The 17,440-nt window shown below is 44.3% G+C and overlaps 1 protein-coding gene across 1 annotated transcript in view; it reads right to left on the reverse strand.

The window, feature by feature from the left end:
- Positions 1 to 14,351, reverse strand: part of LOC120033139 — a 44,936-nt gene extending 30,585 nt beyond the window's left edge. Inside the window, exons 1-18 of the mRNA XM_038979416.1 lie at positions 14,248 to 14,351; positions 13,038 to 13,165; positions 12,666 to 12,810; positions 12,332 to 12,427; positions 12,094 to 12,180; positions 11,879 to 11,957; positions 11,686 to 11,777; positions 11,287 to 11,438; positions 11,007 to 11,165; positions 9,026 to 9,118; positions 8,859 to 8,918; positions 8,661 to 8,772; positions 8,152 to 8,193; positions 7,931 to 8,014; positions 7,716 to 7,814; positions 7,377 to 7,574; positions 4,008 to 4,099; positions 3,686 to 3,825 (exon numbers count right to left, since the gene is read on the reverse strand). Of these exons, the coding sequence (XP_038835344.1) occupies positions 3,686 to 3,825; positions 4,008 to 4,099; positions 7,377 to 7,574; positions 7,716 to 7,814; positions 7,931 to 8,014; positions 8,152 to 8,193; positions 8,661 to 8,772; positions 8,859 to 8,918; positions 9,026 to 9,118; positions 11,007 to 11,165; positions 11,287 to 11,438; positions 11,686 to 11,777; positions 11,879 to 11,957; positions 12,094 to 12,180; positions 12,332 to 12,427; positions 12,666 to 12,810; positions 13,038 to 13,165 (1,858 nt within the window). The 5' untranslated portion in view covers positions 14,248 to 14,351. The remainder of the gene's footprint in view (positions 1 to 3,685; positions 3,826 to 4,007; positions 4,100 to 7,376; positions 7,575 to 7,715; positions 7,815 to 7,930; positions 8,015 to 8,151; positions 8,194 to 8,660; positions 8,773 to 8,858; positions 8,919 to 9,025; positions 9,119 to 11,006; positions 11,166 to 11,286; positions 11,439 to 11,685; positions 11,778 to 11,878; positions 11,958 to 12,093; positions 12,181 to 12,331; positions 12,428 to 12,665; positions 12,811 to 13,037; positions 13,166 to 14,247) is intronic.
- Positions 14,352 to 17,440: the final 3,089 nt, after the last annotated feature.

Raw genomic sequence — 17,440 nt, forward strand, 5'->3', positions numbered from 1 at the left:
TTACATTACAACGGAACAACGGAACGACTTGATTAGCGTAGTGTTAGCTAGCTACATAGTTGTCTTTGCTGTCTTTGTATCTAAGATAATTGTGTAGTTTAGAGTAATTATCGGTTAGCTAGCCAGCTATTTTCGTCCGCCGCGCTGCCGTTCTCCTACCTAGTCAACACTGCTAGCTAGCCAACTTCTACCGAATAGTAGAAACTATTACATTACAACGGAACGACTTGATTAGCGTAGTGTTAGCTAGCTACATAGTTGTCTTTGCCTTTCTTTGTATCCAAGATAATTGTGTAGTTTAGAGTAATTATCGAGGTTACCTAGCCAGCTACACTTTCAAACAAAGTCAACAACGTAGCCACTGCTAGCTAGCCTACTTCACCAGCCAGCCACCACCAGCCAGCAGTACTATATCATTTTAGTCAATAAGATTTTTTTTGCAACGTAAGCTTAACTTTCTGAACATTCGAGACGTGTAGTCCACTTGTCACTCCAATCTCCTTTGCATTAGCGTAGCCTCTTCTGTAGCCTGTCAACTATGTGTCTGTCTATCGCTCTTCTCTCCTCTCTGCACAGACCATACAAACGCTTCACACCGCGTGGCCGCCGCCACTCTAACCTGGTGGTCCCAGCGCGCACGACCCACGTGGAGTTCCAGGTCTCCGGCAGCCTCTGGAACTGCCGATCTGCGGCCAACAAGGCAGAGTTCATCTCAGCCTATGCTTCCCTCCAGTCCCTCGACTTCTTGGCACTGACGGAAACATGGATTACCACTGATAACACTGCTACTCCTACTGCTCTCTCCTCGTCTGCCCACGTGTTCTCGCACACCCCGAGAGCTTCTGGTCAGCGGGGTGGTGGCACTGGGATCCTCATCTCTCCCAAGTGGACATTCTCTCTTTCTCCCCTGACCCATCTGTCTATCGCCTCCTTTGAATTCCATGCTGTCACAGTTACCAGCCCTTTCAAGCTTAACATCCTTATCATTTATCACCCTCCAGGTTCCCTTGGAGAGTTCATCAATGAGCTTGACGCCCTGATAAGTTCCTTTCCTGAGGATGGCTCACCTCTCACAGTTCTGGGTGACTTTAACCTCCCCACGTCTACCTTTGACTCATTCCTCTCTGCCTCCTTCTTTCCACTCCTCTCCTCTTTTGACCTCACCCTCTCACCTTCCCCCCTACTCACAAGGCAGGCAATACGCTTGACCTCATCTTTACTAGATGCTGTTCTTCCACTAATCGCAACTCCCCTCCAAGTCTCCGACCACTACCTTGTATCCTTTTCCCTCTCGCTCTCATCCAACACTTCCCACACTGCCCCTACTCGGATGGTATCGCGCCGTCCCAACCTTCGCTCTCTCTCCCCCGCTACTCTCTCCTCTTCCATCCTATCATCTCTTCCCTCTGCTCAAACCTTCTCCAACCTATCTCCTGATTCTGCCTCCTCAACCCTCCTCTCCTCCCTTTCTGCATCCTTTGACTCTCTATGTCCCCTATCCTCCAGGCCGGCTCGGTCCTCCCCTCCTGCTCCGTGGCTCGACGACTCATTGCGAGCTCACAGAACAGGGCTCCGGGCAGCCGAGCGGAAATGGAGGAAAACTCGCCTCCCTGCGGACCTGGCATCCTTTCACTCCCTCCTCTCCACATTCTCCTCTTCTGTCTCTGCTGCTAAAGCCACTTTCTACCACTCTAAATTCCAAGCATCTGCCTCTAACCCTAGGAAGCTCTTTGCCACCTTCTCCTCCCTCCTGAATCCTCCTCCCCCCTCCTCCCTCTCTGCGGATGACTTCGTCAACCATTTTGAAAAGAAGGTCGACGACATCCGATCCTCGTTTGCTAAGTCAAACGACACCGCTGGTTCTGCTCACACTGCCCTACCCTGTGCTTTGACCTCTTTCTCCCCTCTCTCTCCAGATGAAATCTCGCGTCTTGTGACGGCCGGCCGCCCAACAACCTGCCCGCTTGACCCTATCCCCTCCTCTCTTCTCCAGACCATTTCCGGAGACCTTCTCCCTTACCTCACATCGCTCATCAACTCATCCTTGACCGCTGGCTACGTCCCTTCCGTCTTCAAGAGAGCGAGAGTTGCACCCCTTCTGAAAAAACATACACTCGATCCCTCCGATGTCAACAACTACAGACCAGTATCCCTTCTTTCTTTTCTCTCCAAAACTCTTGAACGTGCCGTCCTTGGCCAGCTCTCCTGCTATCTCTCTCAGAATGACCTTCTTGATCCAAATCAGTCAGGTTTCAAGACTAGTCATTCAACTGAGACTGCTCTTCTGTGTCATGGAGGCGCTCCGCACTGCTAAAGCTAACTCTCTCTCCTCTGCTCTCATCCTTCTAGACCTATCGGCTGCCTTTGATGCTGTGAACCATCAGATCCTCCTCTCCACCCTCTCCGAGTTGGGCATCTCCGGCGCGGCCCACGCTTGGATTGCGTCCTACCTGACAGGTCGCTCCTACCAGGTGGCGTGGCGAGAATCTGTCTCCGCACCACGTGCTCTCACCACTGGTGTCCCCCAGGGCTCTGTTCTAGGCCCTCTCCTATTCTCGCTATACACCAAGTCACTTGGCTCTGTCATATCCTCACATGGTCTCTCCTATCATTGCTATGCAGACGACACACAATTAATCTTCTCCTTTCCCCCCTCTGATAACCAGGTGGCGAATCGCATCACTGCATGTCTGGCAGACATATCAGTGTGGATGACGGATCACCACCTCAAGCTGAACCTCGGCAAGACGGAGCTGCTCTTCCTCCCGGGGAAGGACTGCCCGTTCCATGATCTCGCCATCACGGATGACAACTCCATTGTGTCCTCCTCCCAGAGTGCTAAGAACCTTGGCGTGATCCTGGACAACACCCTGTCGTTCTCAACTAACATCAAGGCGGTGACCCGTTCCTGTAGGTTCATGCTCTACAACATTCGCAGAGTACGACCCTGCCTCACACAGGAAGCGGCGCAGGTCCTAATCCAGGCACTTGTCATCTCCCGTCTGGATTACTGCAACTCGCTGTTGGCTGGGCTCCCTGCGTGTGCCATTAAACCTCTACAACTCATCCAGAACGCCGCAGCCCGTCTGGTGTTCAACCTTCCCAAGTTCTCTCACGTCACCCCGCTCCTCCGCTCTCTCCACTGGCTTCCAGTTGAAGCTTGCATCCGCTACAAGACCATGGTGCTTGCCTACGGAGCTGTGAGGGGAACGGCACCTCCGTACCTTCAGGCTCTGATCAGGCCCTACACCCAAACAAGGGCACTGCGTTCATCCACCTCTGGCCTGCTCGCCTCCCTACCTCTGAGGAAGTACAGTTCCCGCTCAGCCCAGTCAAAACTGTTCGCTGCTCTGGCACCCCAATGGTGGAACAAACTCCCTCACGACGCCAGGTCAGCGGAGTCAATCACCACCTTCCGGAGACACCTGAAACCCCACCTCTTTAAGGAATACCTAGGATAGGATAAAGTAATCCTTCTAACCCCCCCCCCCTTAAAAGAGTTAGATGCACTATTGTAAAGTGGTTGTTCCACTGGATATCATAAGGTGAATGCACCAATTTGTAAGTCGCTCTGGATAAGAGCGTCCCTAAATGACTTAAATGTAATGTAAATGTAAATAAAAAATAAAAAACACAGATTCAAATATAGCACCTTTAGTTGTAAATGCCCATGTGTGCTGCTCACCGTTTAGGTCGTGTTCCACCCAAGTGAATGTGATGGCTCCGTCTCTGCTACTCTCACTGAAGCGCAGCAGGAACGTGCCTGGACACTTCCCAGTCAGCATGGCCTTTGCCCTCTCCTTACTCACAAAGCCCAGGATGCAACTGTAGTGGGAGAGAACAAGCAACATTTCTTTATTACTTACTTTCGTTTTAGTAGGCAGGGACAATACACATGTCTGTCAATGTGCCAGAAGTAGCCATTCAGCTAATATGTCATCCCTGTAAGAGCACTAGTTATTTGCTTTTGTAATGTGCAATTCCAAAAAGAGTAAAGAAAAACTCACCCATCATTCCACAGGGACAGCAGATGTCTCTTGATGAAGTCCAGGATGTCTTTGATCCACAGCCAGAAGGGAAACCTCTTCTCACTGAGGCTCTGTAGTTGACACAAGGAAACACTTACTAGAGGTCCTCCTCATATCTTTGTGAACTGTAAATATTTTAACAATGTACAACTTATAAAAGGCTTTATATAGCATACATAGGCTTCATAAGCACTACATACATGTACAGAGCATTCGGAAAGTATTTAGACCCCTTGACTTTTCCACATTTTGTTACACTACAGCCTTATTCTAAAATTGATTCAATATTTTTTTCCCTCATCAATCTACACACACTACCCTATAATGACAAAGCAAAAACAGGTTTGTAGACATTTTTGCTAATTTATCTAAAAGAAAAAGACTGAAATATCACATTTACATAAGTATTGAGACCCTTTACTCAGTACTGTTACGATCTAAATAAAGAGTCAAATCTCATGGGCGATTAGTAAAGCTCAAACCAAGTTTATTCACCCACTGAGTCAGAAAGCTGAACAGACCAATACATATATTTACACAAGCACTGGTATTTAAACCTTCCTCGTATACTGAGCCTCCTCCTTACACATCTGGACAGCCAATTCATCTCTTAAGCTAGACAAAACATGAGTGATATCTGTCCTGACCACGGCACAATTTCCTCACTCCTCCCCAACTCATGGCTGTCCTGTTGACTTGTACCAGACTGTGGCCCTTCTCCTTCCATAGGATCCCTGATGTCTAACAATAACGTATTCTGACAGAATGTAAATGTTCTACATTCCCCTCTCGCTCTCACTCAGTGACATGAATAAGGATATTTCATATTTTCAAGTTTAGAAGTCAGCACCCATCAGTACTTTGTTGAAGCACCGTTGGCAGCGATTACAGCCTTGAGTCTTCTTGGTTATAACACATTCAGAGAGTTGACCTGAAGCCACTCCTGCGTTGTCTTGGCTGTGTGCTTAGGATCGTTGTCCTGTTGGAAGGTGAACCTTCACCCCAGTCTCTGGAGCAGATGTTCATGCTTTTGAGCCTATCAGTTGTGTTGTGACAAGGTACTGGGTATATAGAAGATAGCCCTATTTGGTAAAAGACCAAGTACATATTATGGCAAGAACAGCTCAAATAAGCTAAGAGAAAGGACAGACCATCATTACTTTAAGACATTAAGGTCAGTCAATACCGAACATTTCAAGAACTTTGAAAATTTCTTCAAACGCAGTCGCAAAAACCATCAAGCGCTATCATGGTAAGTATGTATTTCACTGTAAGGTCTACACCTGTTGTATTCGCCGCATGTGACAAATACAATTTGATTTGACTTTATGGCCTGATTCACACAGTCTCCTGTGAACAGTTGATGTTGAGATGTGTCTGTTACTTGAACTCTGTGAAGCATTTATTTGGGCTGCAATTTCTGAGGTGTGTAACTCTAATGAACTTATCCTCTACAGCAGAGGTAACTCTGGGTCTTCCTTTCCTGTGGCGGTCCTCATGAGAGCCAGTTTCATCATAGCGCTTGATGGTTTTTACAACTGCACTTGAAGAAACTTTCAAAGTTCTTGAAATGTTCCATATTGACTGACCTTCATGTCTTAAAGTAGTCAGAACACAACTGATTGGCTCAAACGCGTTAACCTCTACGGGATCGGTGTCCCCCCATGGGTCGGTTGAGCTAACGTGTGCTAATGTGATTAGCATGACGTTGTAAGTAACAAGAACATTTCCCAGGACATAGACATGTCTTATAAGGCAGAAAGCTTAAATTATTGTTAATCTAACTGCACTATCCAATTAACAGTAGCTATTAGTGAAAAAATACCATGTTATTGTTTGAGGAGAGTGCACAACAACAAAAACTTTTATCACGCAACTGGTTTGATACATTCCCCTCTGAAGGTAAATAATGTACTTACATTCATTAATCTTGCTCTGATTTGTCATCCTGAGGGTCCCATAGATAAAATGTAGCACAGTTTTGTTTGATAAAATACATTTTGATATTCAAATGTAGGAACTGGGTTCTACAGTTTGAACCCCTGCTGTGTCTCACCCCCCCATCTAGATGTGTGAAGGTTAGTGTATTTTCTGTAGGGAAGCTAATTATCCATAATTTATGACATTCCTGGGAGTGTGTAAACTAAACAACTTTATTACCATATAATTTTTGCATGTTCTCTATAGTTATGTACTAGAAATGTATCAATTTACCAATTCGAACATTTGGGCAGACTTGATACAATATTTTGAACAGTAATGCAAGTATTCATTGGATCAGTCTAAAACTTTGCACATACACTGCTGCCATCTAGTGGCCAAAATCTAAATTGCATCTAGACTCCTAAGTGATATATTGGCCTTTCTCCTGCACTTTAAAGATGATGGAACATGCATTAACTTTTACCAGATCTAACGTGTTATATTCTCCTACCTTAATTTCACATTTTCACAAACTTCAAAGTGTTTCCTTTCAAATGGTATCAAGAATATGCATATCCTTGGTTCATGTCCTGAGCTACAGGCAGTTAGATTTGGATATGTCATTTCAGGCGAAAATTGAAAAAAAACAGTCCGATCCTTTTAAGGAGGAAAGAAATTCCACAAATTAACTTTTAAGAAGACACACCTGTTAATTGAAATGCATTCCAGGTGATTGCCTCATGAAGCTGGTTGAGAAAATGCCAAGAGTGTGCAAAGCTGTCATCAAGGCGAAGGGTGGCTATTTGAAGAATCTCAAATATAAAATATATTTTGATTTGTTTAACCCTTTTTTGGTTACTACATGATTCCATATGTGTTATTTCATAGTTTTGATGTCTTCACTATTATTCTACAATGCAGAAAATAGTAAAAATAAAGAAAAACCCTTCGAATGACTAGGTGTTCTAAAGTGTAAATAGTGTAAATATATATATTTTTTTATACATTTGCAAAAATCTCTAAAAACCTGTTTTTGCTTTGTCATTAGTGTGTAGATTGAGGGGAAAATAATTATTCTATCAATTTTATAATAAGGCTGTAACGCAACAAAATTTGGAAAAAGTCAAGGGGTCTGAATACTTTACGAATGCACTGTAAATGCTTCACACATCATCTATATGTGCATGTCATATTCTATAAATGGCGTATAAACATACATTGTACATTGTCACATTTGGCAAGTCCCCCTACGTTGGGAATTGTTACATCACCATTTCTACACCATTTAAAGAGTATGATATACACTTAGATAATTTATGTAGTGTTTATGAAGCATTTATGTTTGCTACAGTATATAAATCCTTTATCAGTTGTACTTTGTTTAAATTGGGACCAAATATTCTGTGTACTGTAATCCTAACCTACCTTGACAGCACCGAACATGGCCCAGGGGATAAGACCCTCAGGATTCCTCTGTGCTTTCTGGCCCAGTAGTTTGTCAGCCAGCATGCCTAGCTGCTCTTCATTGAGCCCCCTCTTGGTGACAGAGGAGAACTGCCAGCTCAGCACCTCAGATAGCTGACCCCAGGACGCTGCAGGAGGGCTCAGGAAGAACTCCAGGTTCTGTTCCAACAAATCAGTCATATTTATTTAAAAACTCATTTTTAAATCAAGTTGTCACAAAGTGCTTGACAGTAACCAGGCATAACACCTTCAAGGCAAGGAAAAACTCCTTCGAAGGAAGGAACCTTGAGAGAAGACTACCTGGGGCTCGCTGGTCAGCATGTTGTACCACAGGATGGAGGCCCAGCCACTGGGCAGCTGGCTGACGTTGGAGATGACCACGATAGGCAGGGAGATGGTCTAAAAAGGACCAGAGGCCAGAGAAAGTCAAAGTCAAATTAAATAAGGCCAGAGCGCTGTTGGACCTCATAACAATGGGAGTGTAGGCCTGAATCTCTATATTTCAGATCACTTACCCCTAGTTTGATTTCCAGACCTGACTGGTTGAGTTCCGACTCAAAGCAGATGCAGTGCAGCTCCTCTGTCACAATGAGAGGCCCCTGGAATAACATGGACAGACAGAGAAACATAATCCGCACCAGAATGTATTTAATAGTTATCATGAAATTCACAAATAGTGTACAGATTACATGGTCATTATAGCCCATTAAGACCAATCAGAAACCAACTCTATTACCTCTTTCTTTCCTCTTCCAGTCACTCTCTGCTCTTGTAGTTGCTGTATTGATATCAAAGAATAAACTGTAAAGCAAGGATCATCAACTACTGTAGATTCAGCTGCAGGCCGATATTTTCTTGAGAGGATGGTCAGGGCATAATTACAAATCATTTGTAGCCTACAAACTGACCGCAAGAAGCCCAAACAGATATCATATTTTACTATAACATAATCATATCAAACCTTGCTTACATTTGTATACGGTCACAAATATTTCTCTATTATGCGTGGAATACTTTGGAACAGATTTCCAAAATTAAAATCACTTGGAGCTGATTTGCTGGTGTTTTTACAGTAAAAAAATTATTAAAATACAACTTGACCGCCAGACCGCCACTTGACCACCAAATAAAATGACCTCCAGTTGGGGAACCCTGCTGTAAAGAGTGATGACAGTGCAGGTCCAAACGGACAAAAGTCATTCAGATTTAGTGCCCTGTATGCCATTTGAAATGGTGCTAGCTTACCAAATGTAAAAACTCTGCAGCCAAGATTCCATTTGACTCCTCCATAGTCATAACTTTTGTGTTGGTACCCAATATGTTGAACTTACGAAATCCTTTCTTTTCTGTAACGTCCCTGGAGAGAAAATAAAATGTGCATTCCCCCTTTAGTTATGTATTCACATCACAAATTCAAGAGCAGGACAACACTAATTTACTTACTTGTCAAACAAAGCTTTCACTTTGAGTTGATAGTTGAATTCCGGGAGCTTCACAAGAAATCTAGAGGAGAGGAAATACAAATCAAAACTCAACCAGGTCTGAACAGATCCATAGGAACTACTGACGGGAGGAACTACAGACAGGAGGTGCTGTTGTGTTTGTGCTACCTGAGCTTGACAGTGAACTTCAACTTTGTCTGCAGCACCAGAGGTCTCTGTGGATGTGTGGGCATACAGGGCTGTCTCTCTACCACCAAGGAACTAAGACACACCACAGAGACACAAGGAATTTTGAGGTGATATACTGTATAGAGGCATAGAAACAACACTTATGTTTCTACTTCCAGCTTATACATAATATATACAGTACCAGTCAAAAGTTTGGACACACCTACTCATTCAAGGGTTTTCTTTATTGTTACTATTTTCTACATTGTAGAATAATACTTAAGACATAACTATGAAAAATACACATATGGAATCATGTGGTAACCAAAAAAGTGTTAAACATATCAATATATTTTATATTTAAGATTCTTCAAAGTAGCCACCCTTTCTTTGCCTTGATGACAGCTTTGCACACACTTGGCATTCTCTCAACCAGCTTCATGAGGTAGTCACCTGGAATGCATTTCAATTAACAGGTGTGCCTTCATAAAAGTTCATTTGTGACATTTTTTTCCTTCTTAATGTGTTTGAGCCAATCAGTTGTGTATACAGAAGATAGCCCTATTTGGTAAAAGACCAAGTCCATATTATGGCAAAAACAGATCAAATAAGCAAAGAGAAATGAAAGTCCATCATTACTTTAACAGTCAATACGGAACATTTCAAGAACTTTGAAAGTTTCTTCAAGTGCAGTCGCAAAAACCATCAAGCGGTATGATGAAACTGGCTCTCATGAGGACCGCCACAGGAGAGGAAGACCCAGAGTTACCTCTGCTGTAGAGGATAAGTTCATTAGAGTTAACTTCAACTCAGATTGCAGCCCAAATAAATGCTTCACAGAGTTCACTGCGTGAATCAGGCCTTCATGGTCGAATTGCTGCAAAGAAACCATTACTAAAGTACACCAATAATAAGAAGAGACTTGCTTGGGCCAAGAAACACGAGCAATGGACATTAGACATCTGTCCTTTGGTCTGATGAGTCCAAATGTGCAATTTTTGGATCCAACTGCTGTGTTTTTATGAGACACAGAGTAGGTGAAAGCCTGATCTCCGCATGTGTGGTTCCCACATTGAAGCATGGAGGAGGAGGTGTGATGGTGCTTTGCTGGTGACACTGTCAGTGATTTATTTAGAATTCAAGGGACACTTACCCAGCATGGCTACCACAGCATTCTGCAGAGATATCTGCCATCCCATCTGGTTTGTGCTTAGTGGGACTATCATTTATGCATAGTCCTTTTAAATCTACCCACAACTAGCCGGTGCCAACGCACATTGACTCTGTACCGATACCCCCTGTATATGGCCTCGGTATTGTTATTTTACTGCTGCTCTTAAATTATGTTACTTTTATTTCCTAATTTTTACTTATACATTTTTTACTTTACATGTATTTTTCTTAAAACTGCATTGTTGGTTATGGGCTTGTAAGTAAGCATTTCACTGTAAGGTCTAGATCTGTTGTATTCGGTGCATGTGACAAATCCAATTTGTTTTGATTTGAAACACACCTCCAGGCTGTGTAAGTGCTATTTGACCAAGAAGGAGAGTGATGGAGTGCTGCCTCAGATGATCTGGCCTCAACCCAATTGAGATGGTTTGCGATGAGTTGGACTGCAGAGTGAAGGAAAAGCAGCCAACAAGTGCTCAGCATATGTGGGAACTCCTTCAAAACTGTTGGAAAAGCATTCCTTATGAAGCTAGTTGAGAGAATGCCAAGAGTGTGCAAAGCTGTCATCAAGGCAAAGGGGGGCTACTTTGAAGAATCTCAAATATGAAATATATTTTGAAAATATAAAATATATTTTTTGGTTACTACGATTCCATATTTTGATGTGTTCACTATTATACTACAATGTAAAAAATTGTAAAAACAAAGAAAACCCTTTAATGTATATAATTAATTTAAGTGATCAAAAACGGCAGCAAAAACAAAGAGTGGGCCTTTAACAGTGGAATACAAGTGTGGTGTCACTCACTGTTCAAGGAGGTTCCGGAACAGTGCCAAGGCCCGCCCCTCCAGGAAGCCTTTCTGCTGTTTGATTGGGTCGCTGTCGTATGTGTACTTCTGCTCTAGTTTCTGGAGCTCCTTCAGCTGCTGCCTCACCTGCTGCAGGCTTTCTGCCACCGCTGTGAACCTACAGGAGAAGAAGAAGATGAAGCAGAATAAGAACAATACTTTATTTTGTTGGGTTCCTAAATTCATCTTTTTGCTTGATCAGACAAGAGATGCCCAAAAGAATGAACAAGTCTCCTCACCAGTTCTGCAGTTTGTCCAGACATGCGTTGGGTGGTCCTCCAATACAGGAGCTCTGCTGCCTCTTCTTCCACTCAGGCAGCTCCTCTGAGATCAGGTCTGACTGGACCGCCTCGGCCATGTTGAGCACCTCCGCCAACTGGCAAACCACTTCCTGTGGAGGGAGACAACAACATACGTAGTTATTATTTACTCTATAACCGTCATCTACTCTTCAATATGAGCATGCTAGTTATAACTAGATAATACACTCTTAGTCATTCAGACAGACTATGACACATGGTATTCTTAGCGGTGCTTGATGCATGATTATTCATGCTTTTTGTCATTGCATTTTTCTATTCACAGTACAATGTCATGGTAAAATGTCACTGTTTAAACCTCATCATGACCCCTCTTACCACTCTCTTGAACTTCAGCTTGAAACACATCTCTACAATCAGCAGCTTCTCGTGTTCCAGCTGTTTGGGTGTCAGCCCGTTCATTTCATGTTCTAAAGTGGGAGAAGGAAAAACATTCACTTACTGACCATACTTGAAACACAGACCTGTAAATAGATGATATATTACAGACAGAGAGAATAAAACACCTCACCTCTGTTCTTAAGAGTATTTTCCTTAAAGTCATGCTCGTCTTGAAGGTATTCCAGAGACTTTACATTCTGATCCGCTTCCTAGCAAGTGACATAAACACGTTGGACCAGATAGGTGGCAAACCTGACATGCACGAACATGTACTGCAAATCACTGATGGAACTGTTCCACCAGGAAACAATCAACATATAGTATATGATGGAAATGATAACTCACCTGAACCTTGTTTTTCATGTCTTTCACTTTGTTGTCCAGCTTTTGCTTCTCCAGAACCATGCTGGTCTGTGTGTTTTCTCTGTCGGTCTGAGAAGAAAATACTGTTCATTTTTCTCTACAGTTAAAGCTCCAATATACAGTTATGTATCATCCACAATATCTGACAGCACGGATAGAGAAAGAAGTGTGGTGATTTTATTAATTACAATGTATGTCAATACAAGTTCATGTAGGGCACCTCTATGCTTTTGGCAGCAGCCAGAATCCTCTGCTCCTTCTTCAGGTTTCTGGAGATGATCATGGCCATTTTAACGGGGTCCTCCTGAAAGCGGTCCTATAAAAGTGGGTACTTTATTACTACAAACCCAAAAAACATTTACTGACACTGGGGTCATAAATTCCACATCAACAACTCATTCAAAATCAATATATTTCAGGAGTTAAAAGGGGAAATTAGCAACAGAATGTATAACTTCTAATTAATCATTCCTGTAACATACAAGCAATAAAGTATGGAAGGCCACATGCAGTAAGGTCTGTCCTGAAAAGATGTAACTGAGATAATACTACACCTGGAGGTTTCCCTTGAACTTGCGGATGTTGTGTTGTCGCAGGAGGTCTTTCTCCAGGGCGAAGCGGCTGTGTTGGTCGTCAAGATGGGCTAGGAGGTCGTGGAAGCGGACAGTGGCCAGGGATTCATCAACAGCCACATTATCCCTATGGATTGGATCATTGACATACTGTATATCAATCTCAGAACAGCAACATTATCTCTACATAGATATGGATTCACAGGGGAATCAAGATTGGATGAACGAGATGAAATATAATAAAATACAGATATAATTGAAAAGGGTAGAGTACAGTAGAATACCGGTCAAATAGAATAGATCTTTGTATATCCATTTAACAGCAGCCTGCAGTCTTCAACCCTGCTTGCTTACCAGTCGATGCTCTCAATCCACTTGCTGAGGGACTGTCTGATGTCCATGGGGAAGGAGTCATCATAGAGCTGGTGGACCTGCTCCTGGTATTTAGGGTCCAGTAGGGTCAGCTGGCACCACTGGGCCATCTAGACCAATGAGCAATAACAGTAAACTTATTACGAAAATGTATGTCTATGATAGAAACAGGAACCTGGCTACAACATGAATAATAATTCACCTTTATATGCCTGGTATGCATCAGCTTGTTGTCCTCCCTGCCCCATTACCTCAATCTCAACACAACGGTTCTACCCCATTTCCAAATAGTAGCTAGGTTTCCATCCAATTTGCGACAGATTTTCATGCAAATACTCTATAATCTGCATAAAACAATATAGACATTTCCTCTCAGGGGATGTTTCCATCAAACTGACTGTTTGCGGATAAAAAGCCATGTGCGTGTGACGTAGTCTACATAAACAAATCCCTTTTGCTGTTAAATTCTCCTGTACCGAATGAAAAATACAAGTTAAATGAGGTTCCATCGCATTTTCAACTCTACTGATGGTTCTGTCACAAAACCTGTCGCGTTAGCTTTATATAGCAAATGTGCCCACTGGTCTTGACACATGCGTTCTAGCCAACAGCTCGCAGATATATCTGCGGGTAGGCAACCAACATTATGAGATTGTTATGGATAAGAGCGATATTGTTTTATTTGTCAAACAGCAGCCATGGCATCGATCATCATGTCACCAGAATAAGACTCTCGATATTCATTGGAAAGGAGCGTCAAGTTCCTCAACTTACACAATCAGACCCTAATCCTGTTTAGTTCATCATAATGTATTTATTTTGCCTAATAAACTGTATGCTTTCCCAAGTCGTAGTGGGAGGAGCACACAACACATCATGATGTGACAACAAATGTACTTCGATATGATGGTTATTAACTATACCAATAGCCTATTTGCCCATAAAGACGATTTCTCGCATAATTAATTTGACTCACAAAAAAAAAGATCCCACCATGTCGAAAAAAACAAGTTGTCTGTCGGCATTTATAAAATGTTAAAAGCATTTCATGTTTCCATAGCGCGGTCGTGACTTGTTTCATGCGTCGTGTAATTAATATGCATAAAGTTTCAAGTGAATGTCCTTCTCCCTTTGTGGGATGTTGGTATAAAGGCTGTAACACCACTGTTTAAAAAAAAATGGATTGCCTTACCTTTGATGAGGGAAAATAAATCACAGAGAACAGTATTCTCTGTTAAAATGTACGGCCAGTAGGCTACACAAATCGCAAACGCAACAGTCTCGAAGGCAGTGAAATCTGAATGCGGAAATAAGTATTATCGTATTTCCTCTGTCACGAATCCCGCTTCCTGAGTCTGTTTTTGCCTGTGTTCTGTCCTGGAGTGTTTTTCCGGTGTCCTGGAACGCACCCTGTCTGGTTGCCGGGCGACGTAGCTAGTTGGGAGATCTCTGATTAACCGCACCTGTATCCCATCAGCTATCTGCACACCTGGTCCTGATCATCACCTCTCCACCGCATAAGCTCGGACCTGACATCCATTCCCTGCCGGATCGTTAGCCATGAACAGTATGTTGTGCCAGCGTATCAGCCTCCAGCTTGATAGAGTTTGTTTTGTTGTTTTGTACGTCTTGCTTGCCTTGAACTTACCTCCGTTTGTTCTGTCTACAGTTATTCACCCGGATCACTTACCACATTCCTGCCTGGTCATCAGTGGCTTCCGCTACTCCCTTGGATCTACCTATTCACTCCCATCAACTCACCGCCGCTGCCCGCTCCGCCACCTGGATCTTTTTACCTCTACATTTACACTTGTAAATAAATACTCACCTTCTTCCTACTCTCCTTGTCCTGGTTTGCTTCTGGGTTCTATTTTGGAAAAACGTGACAGAACGATCCGGCCAAGGATAAACCCAGCTGACCTGGACTCCGTTTGCCATGCCATTACCCAACAGGGGAAGATATTTGGACAACACAACACGGCGCTACAGGAGACAGCGGGTTCAGTCCGGAACTTATCTGCTAGCTTGACGAGTATCCAGGATCAGCTCAGTTTGCCGGCGGGTTATCCACCACCTGTTTCACCCATCTTCCCTGCCGATTCTGGAGTGGGTTCTTTCCGTGAGCCCAAGGTTCCGACGCCTGATAAGTACGAGGGGGATTTGGGAGGATGCCGTTCATTTCTTATGCAGTGTGGGTTAGTTTTTGATCTGCACCCCTACTCATACGCCACAGATAAGTCTAGGATAGCTTTTGTGATTGAACTGCTGCGTGGTAGAGCTCTGGAATGGGCTTCAGCCGTTTGGGAACGACAGGACACCTGCATGGCGTCAAACCAGGAGTTCACGGCAGAGATGAGAGCTTTTTGACCATCCAGTCCGAGGTAAGGACGCAGCTAAACGTTTGTTCTCTCTTCGCCAAGGAGCTCGCAGTGTGGCAGACTTTGTGATCGAATTCAGGACATTGGCTGTGGAGAGTGGTTGGAATGAGGAGTCACTACAAGCTGCTTTTTACCAGGGGTTGTCGGAGCAACTCAAGGACGAGCTGATCTCCTATCCAGAGCCTAGTGACCTAGACAGTTGGGTCACATTATCTATTCGGGTAGATAATAGAGTCCGAGAGAGGAGGGAGAAGCAGTGGGGTCCGTCCAATCAATCAGCAACTCGGTTACCATTCGGTTCAGGAAGTGGACCAGAACGTGTTGATCATTATTCCCCACACGGGATTAGTGGAGGGGTCTTGCCTCCAGATCCTGAACCCATGCTAGTGGGGCGACACGGGTTAACTAAGGAGGAGCGCCAACGTAGACGTGAGACCAACAGCTGCCTCTACTGTGGTAGCTCGGGACATTACATCTCCGCTTGTACTCAGCGTCCGTTAAACTGCCCGGCTCGCTAGTTTTGGGAGGTCTTTTAGCGAGCAAGTTTCAACCTCTCAAGAACCATGTCAGACCCCGTTTTCCTGCGACCCTTACGCATAAGAATCAGAGTTTAGCGATGAACGCTTTTATTGATTCAGGTGCCGATGGCAGCTTTATTGATGCCGACTTGGTGGAACAGCTGGGGCTTTCCAAGGAGCAATTGCCGAAAGCCATTGAAGCAACCACTCTGAACGGCAGTAGTCTGGCACGGATCACTATGAGGACTGAACCGGTTAAGATGTTGTTGTCGGGGAATCATTCAGAGGTTATCTCCTTCATTCTGCCCTCGCCCCATGTTCCTCTGGTTCTTGGTTACCCCTGGCTGAAAGAACACAATCCCTCGTTTGATTGGGTGACGGGTAAGGTAACTAGTTGGAGCATTGAGTGTCACGCTAACTGTCTTAGGACTGCCTGTTCTCATGCTGTTCCCAGTCAGGTCAGTGAGTCTGCTCCCCCTGATTTGTCCCTGGTTCCAGAAACATATCACGATTTGGGTGAAGTATTCAGTAAGCAGAAGGCTATGTCACTTCCTCCCCACCGACCTTATCTGTTCCCTGGAGCTGCCTTTCCCAAGAGACGGTTATACAGTATCTCTCGACCTGAGCGTGAAGCCTTGGAGACCTACATCAAGGAGTCTCTAGCTGCAGGTCTCATTCGCCCCTCGTCATCACCCCTGGGAGCAGGATTCTTTTTTGTGAGCAAGAAGGATGGCTCTCTTCGACCGTGTATTGATTATCGGGGGTTGAATGATATTACGGTCAAAAACAGGTATCCCCTGCCCTTGATGAGCTCTGCGTTCGACTCTTTACAGGGTGCTACGGTGTTTACGAAGCTTGACCTACGCAATGCTTATCATTTGGTTCGGATCAAGGAGGGGGACGAGTGGTTGACTGGGTTCAATACACCTATGGGACATTTCGAGTACCAGGTGATGCCGTTTGGACTGACCAACGCTCCTGCTGTGTTCCAAAGTATGGTGAATGACGTGCTGAGATGTATTTTTGTGTTTGTTTACCTGGATGATATCCTCATCTTCTCGAGGGAGCCTTCTAGCCACGTCCAGCATGTCAAGCAGGTCTTGCAGCGGTTATTGGAGAACCGCCTGTTCGTGAAGGCTGAAAAGTGTGATTTTTACGCCCACACTACGTCCTTCCTCGGGTACATCATCTCCAGGGGAGATCAAGATGGACCAAGAGAAGGTTCGGGATTGGGTCCAGCCCGGTACGAGATTGCAGCTCCAGAGATTCCTGGGGTTTGCGAACTTCTATCGGAGGTTTATCCGGGATTACAGCCGGGTGGCCGCCCCTTTAACTGCCCTGACGTCTTGCTCCAGAGATTTCTGTTGGACTCCTGAGGCAGACCGAGCATTTCTGGACTTGAAGAGCTGATTCACCAACGCCCCGATTCTCTCTCAACCTGACACTTCCCGTCAGTTTGTTGTTGAGGTGGACGTCTGATGTGGGGGTG

This window comes from Salvelinus namaycush, chromosome 40 (assembly GCF_016432855.1).
Source record: "Salvelinus namaycush isolate Seneca chromosome 40, SaNama_1.0, whole genome shotgun sequence".
NCBI lineage: Eukaryota > Metazoa > Chordata > Actinopteri > Salmoniformes > Salmonidae > Salvelinus > Salvelinus namaycush.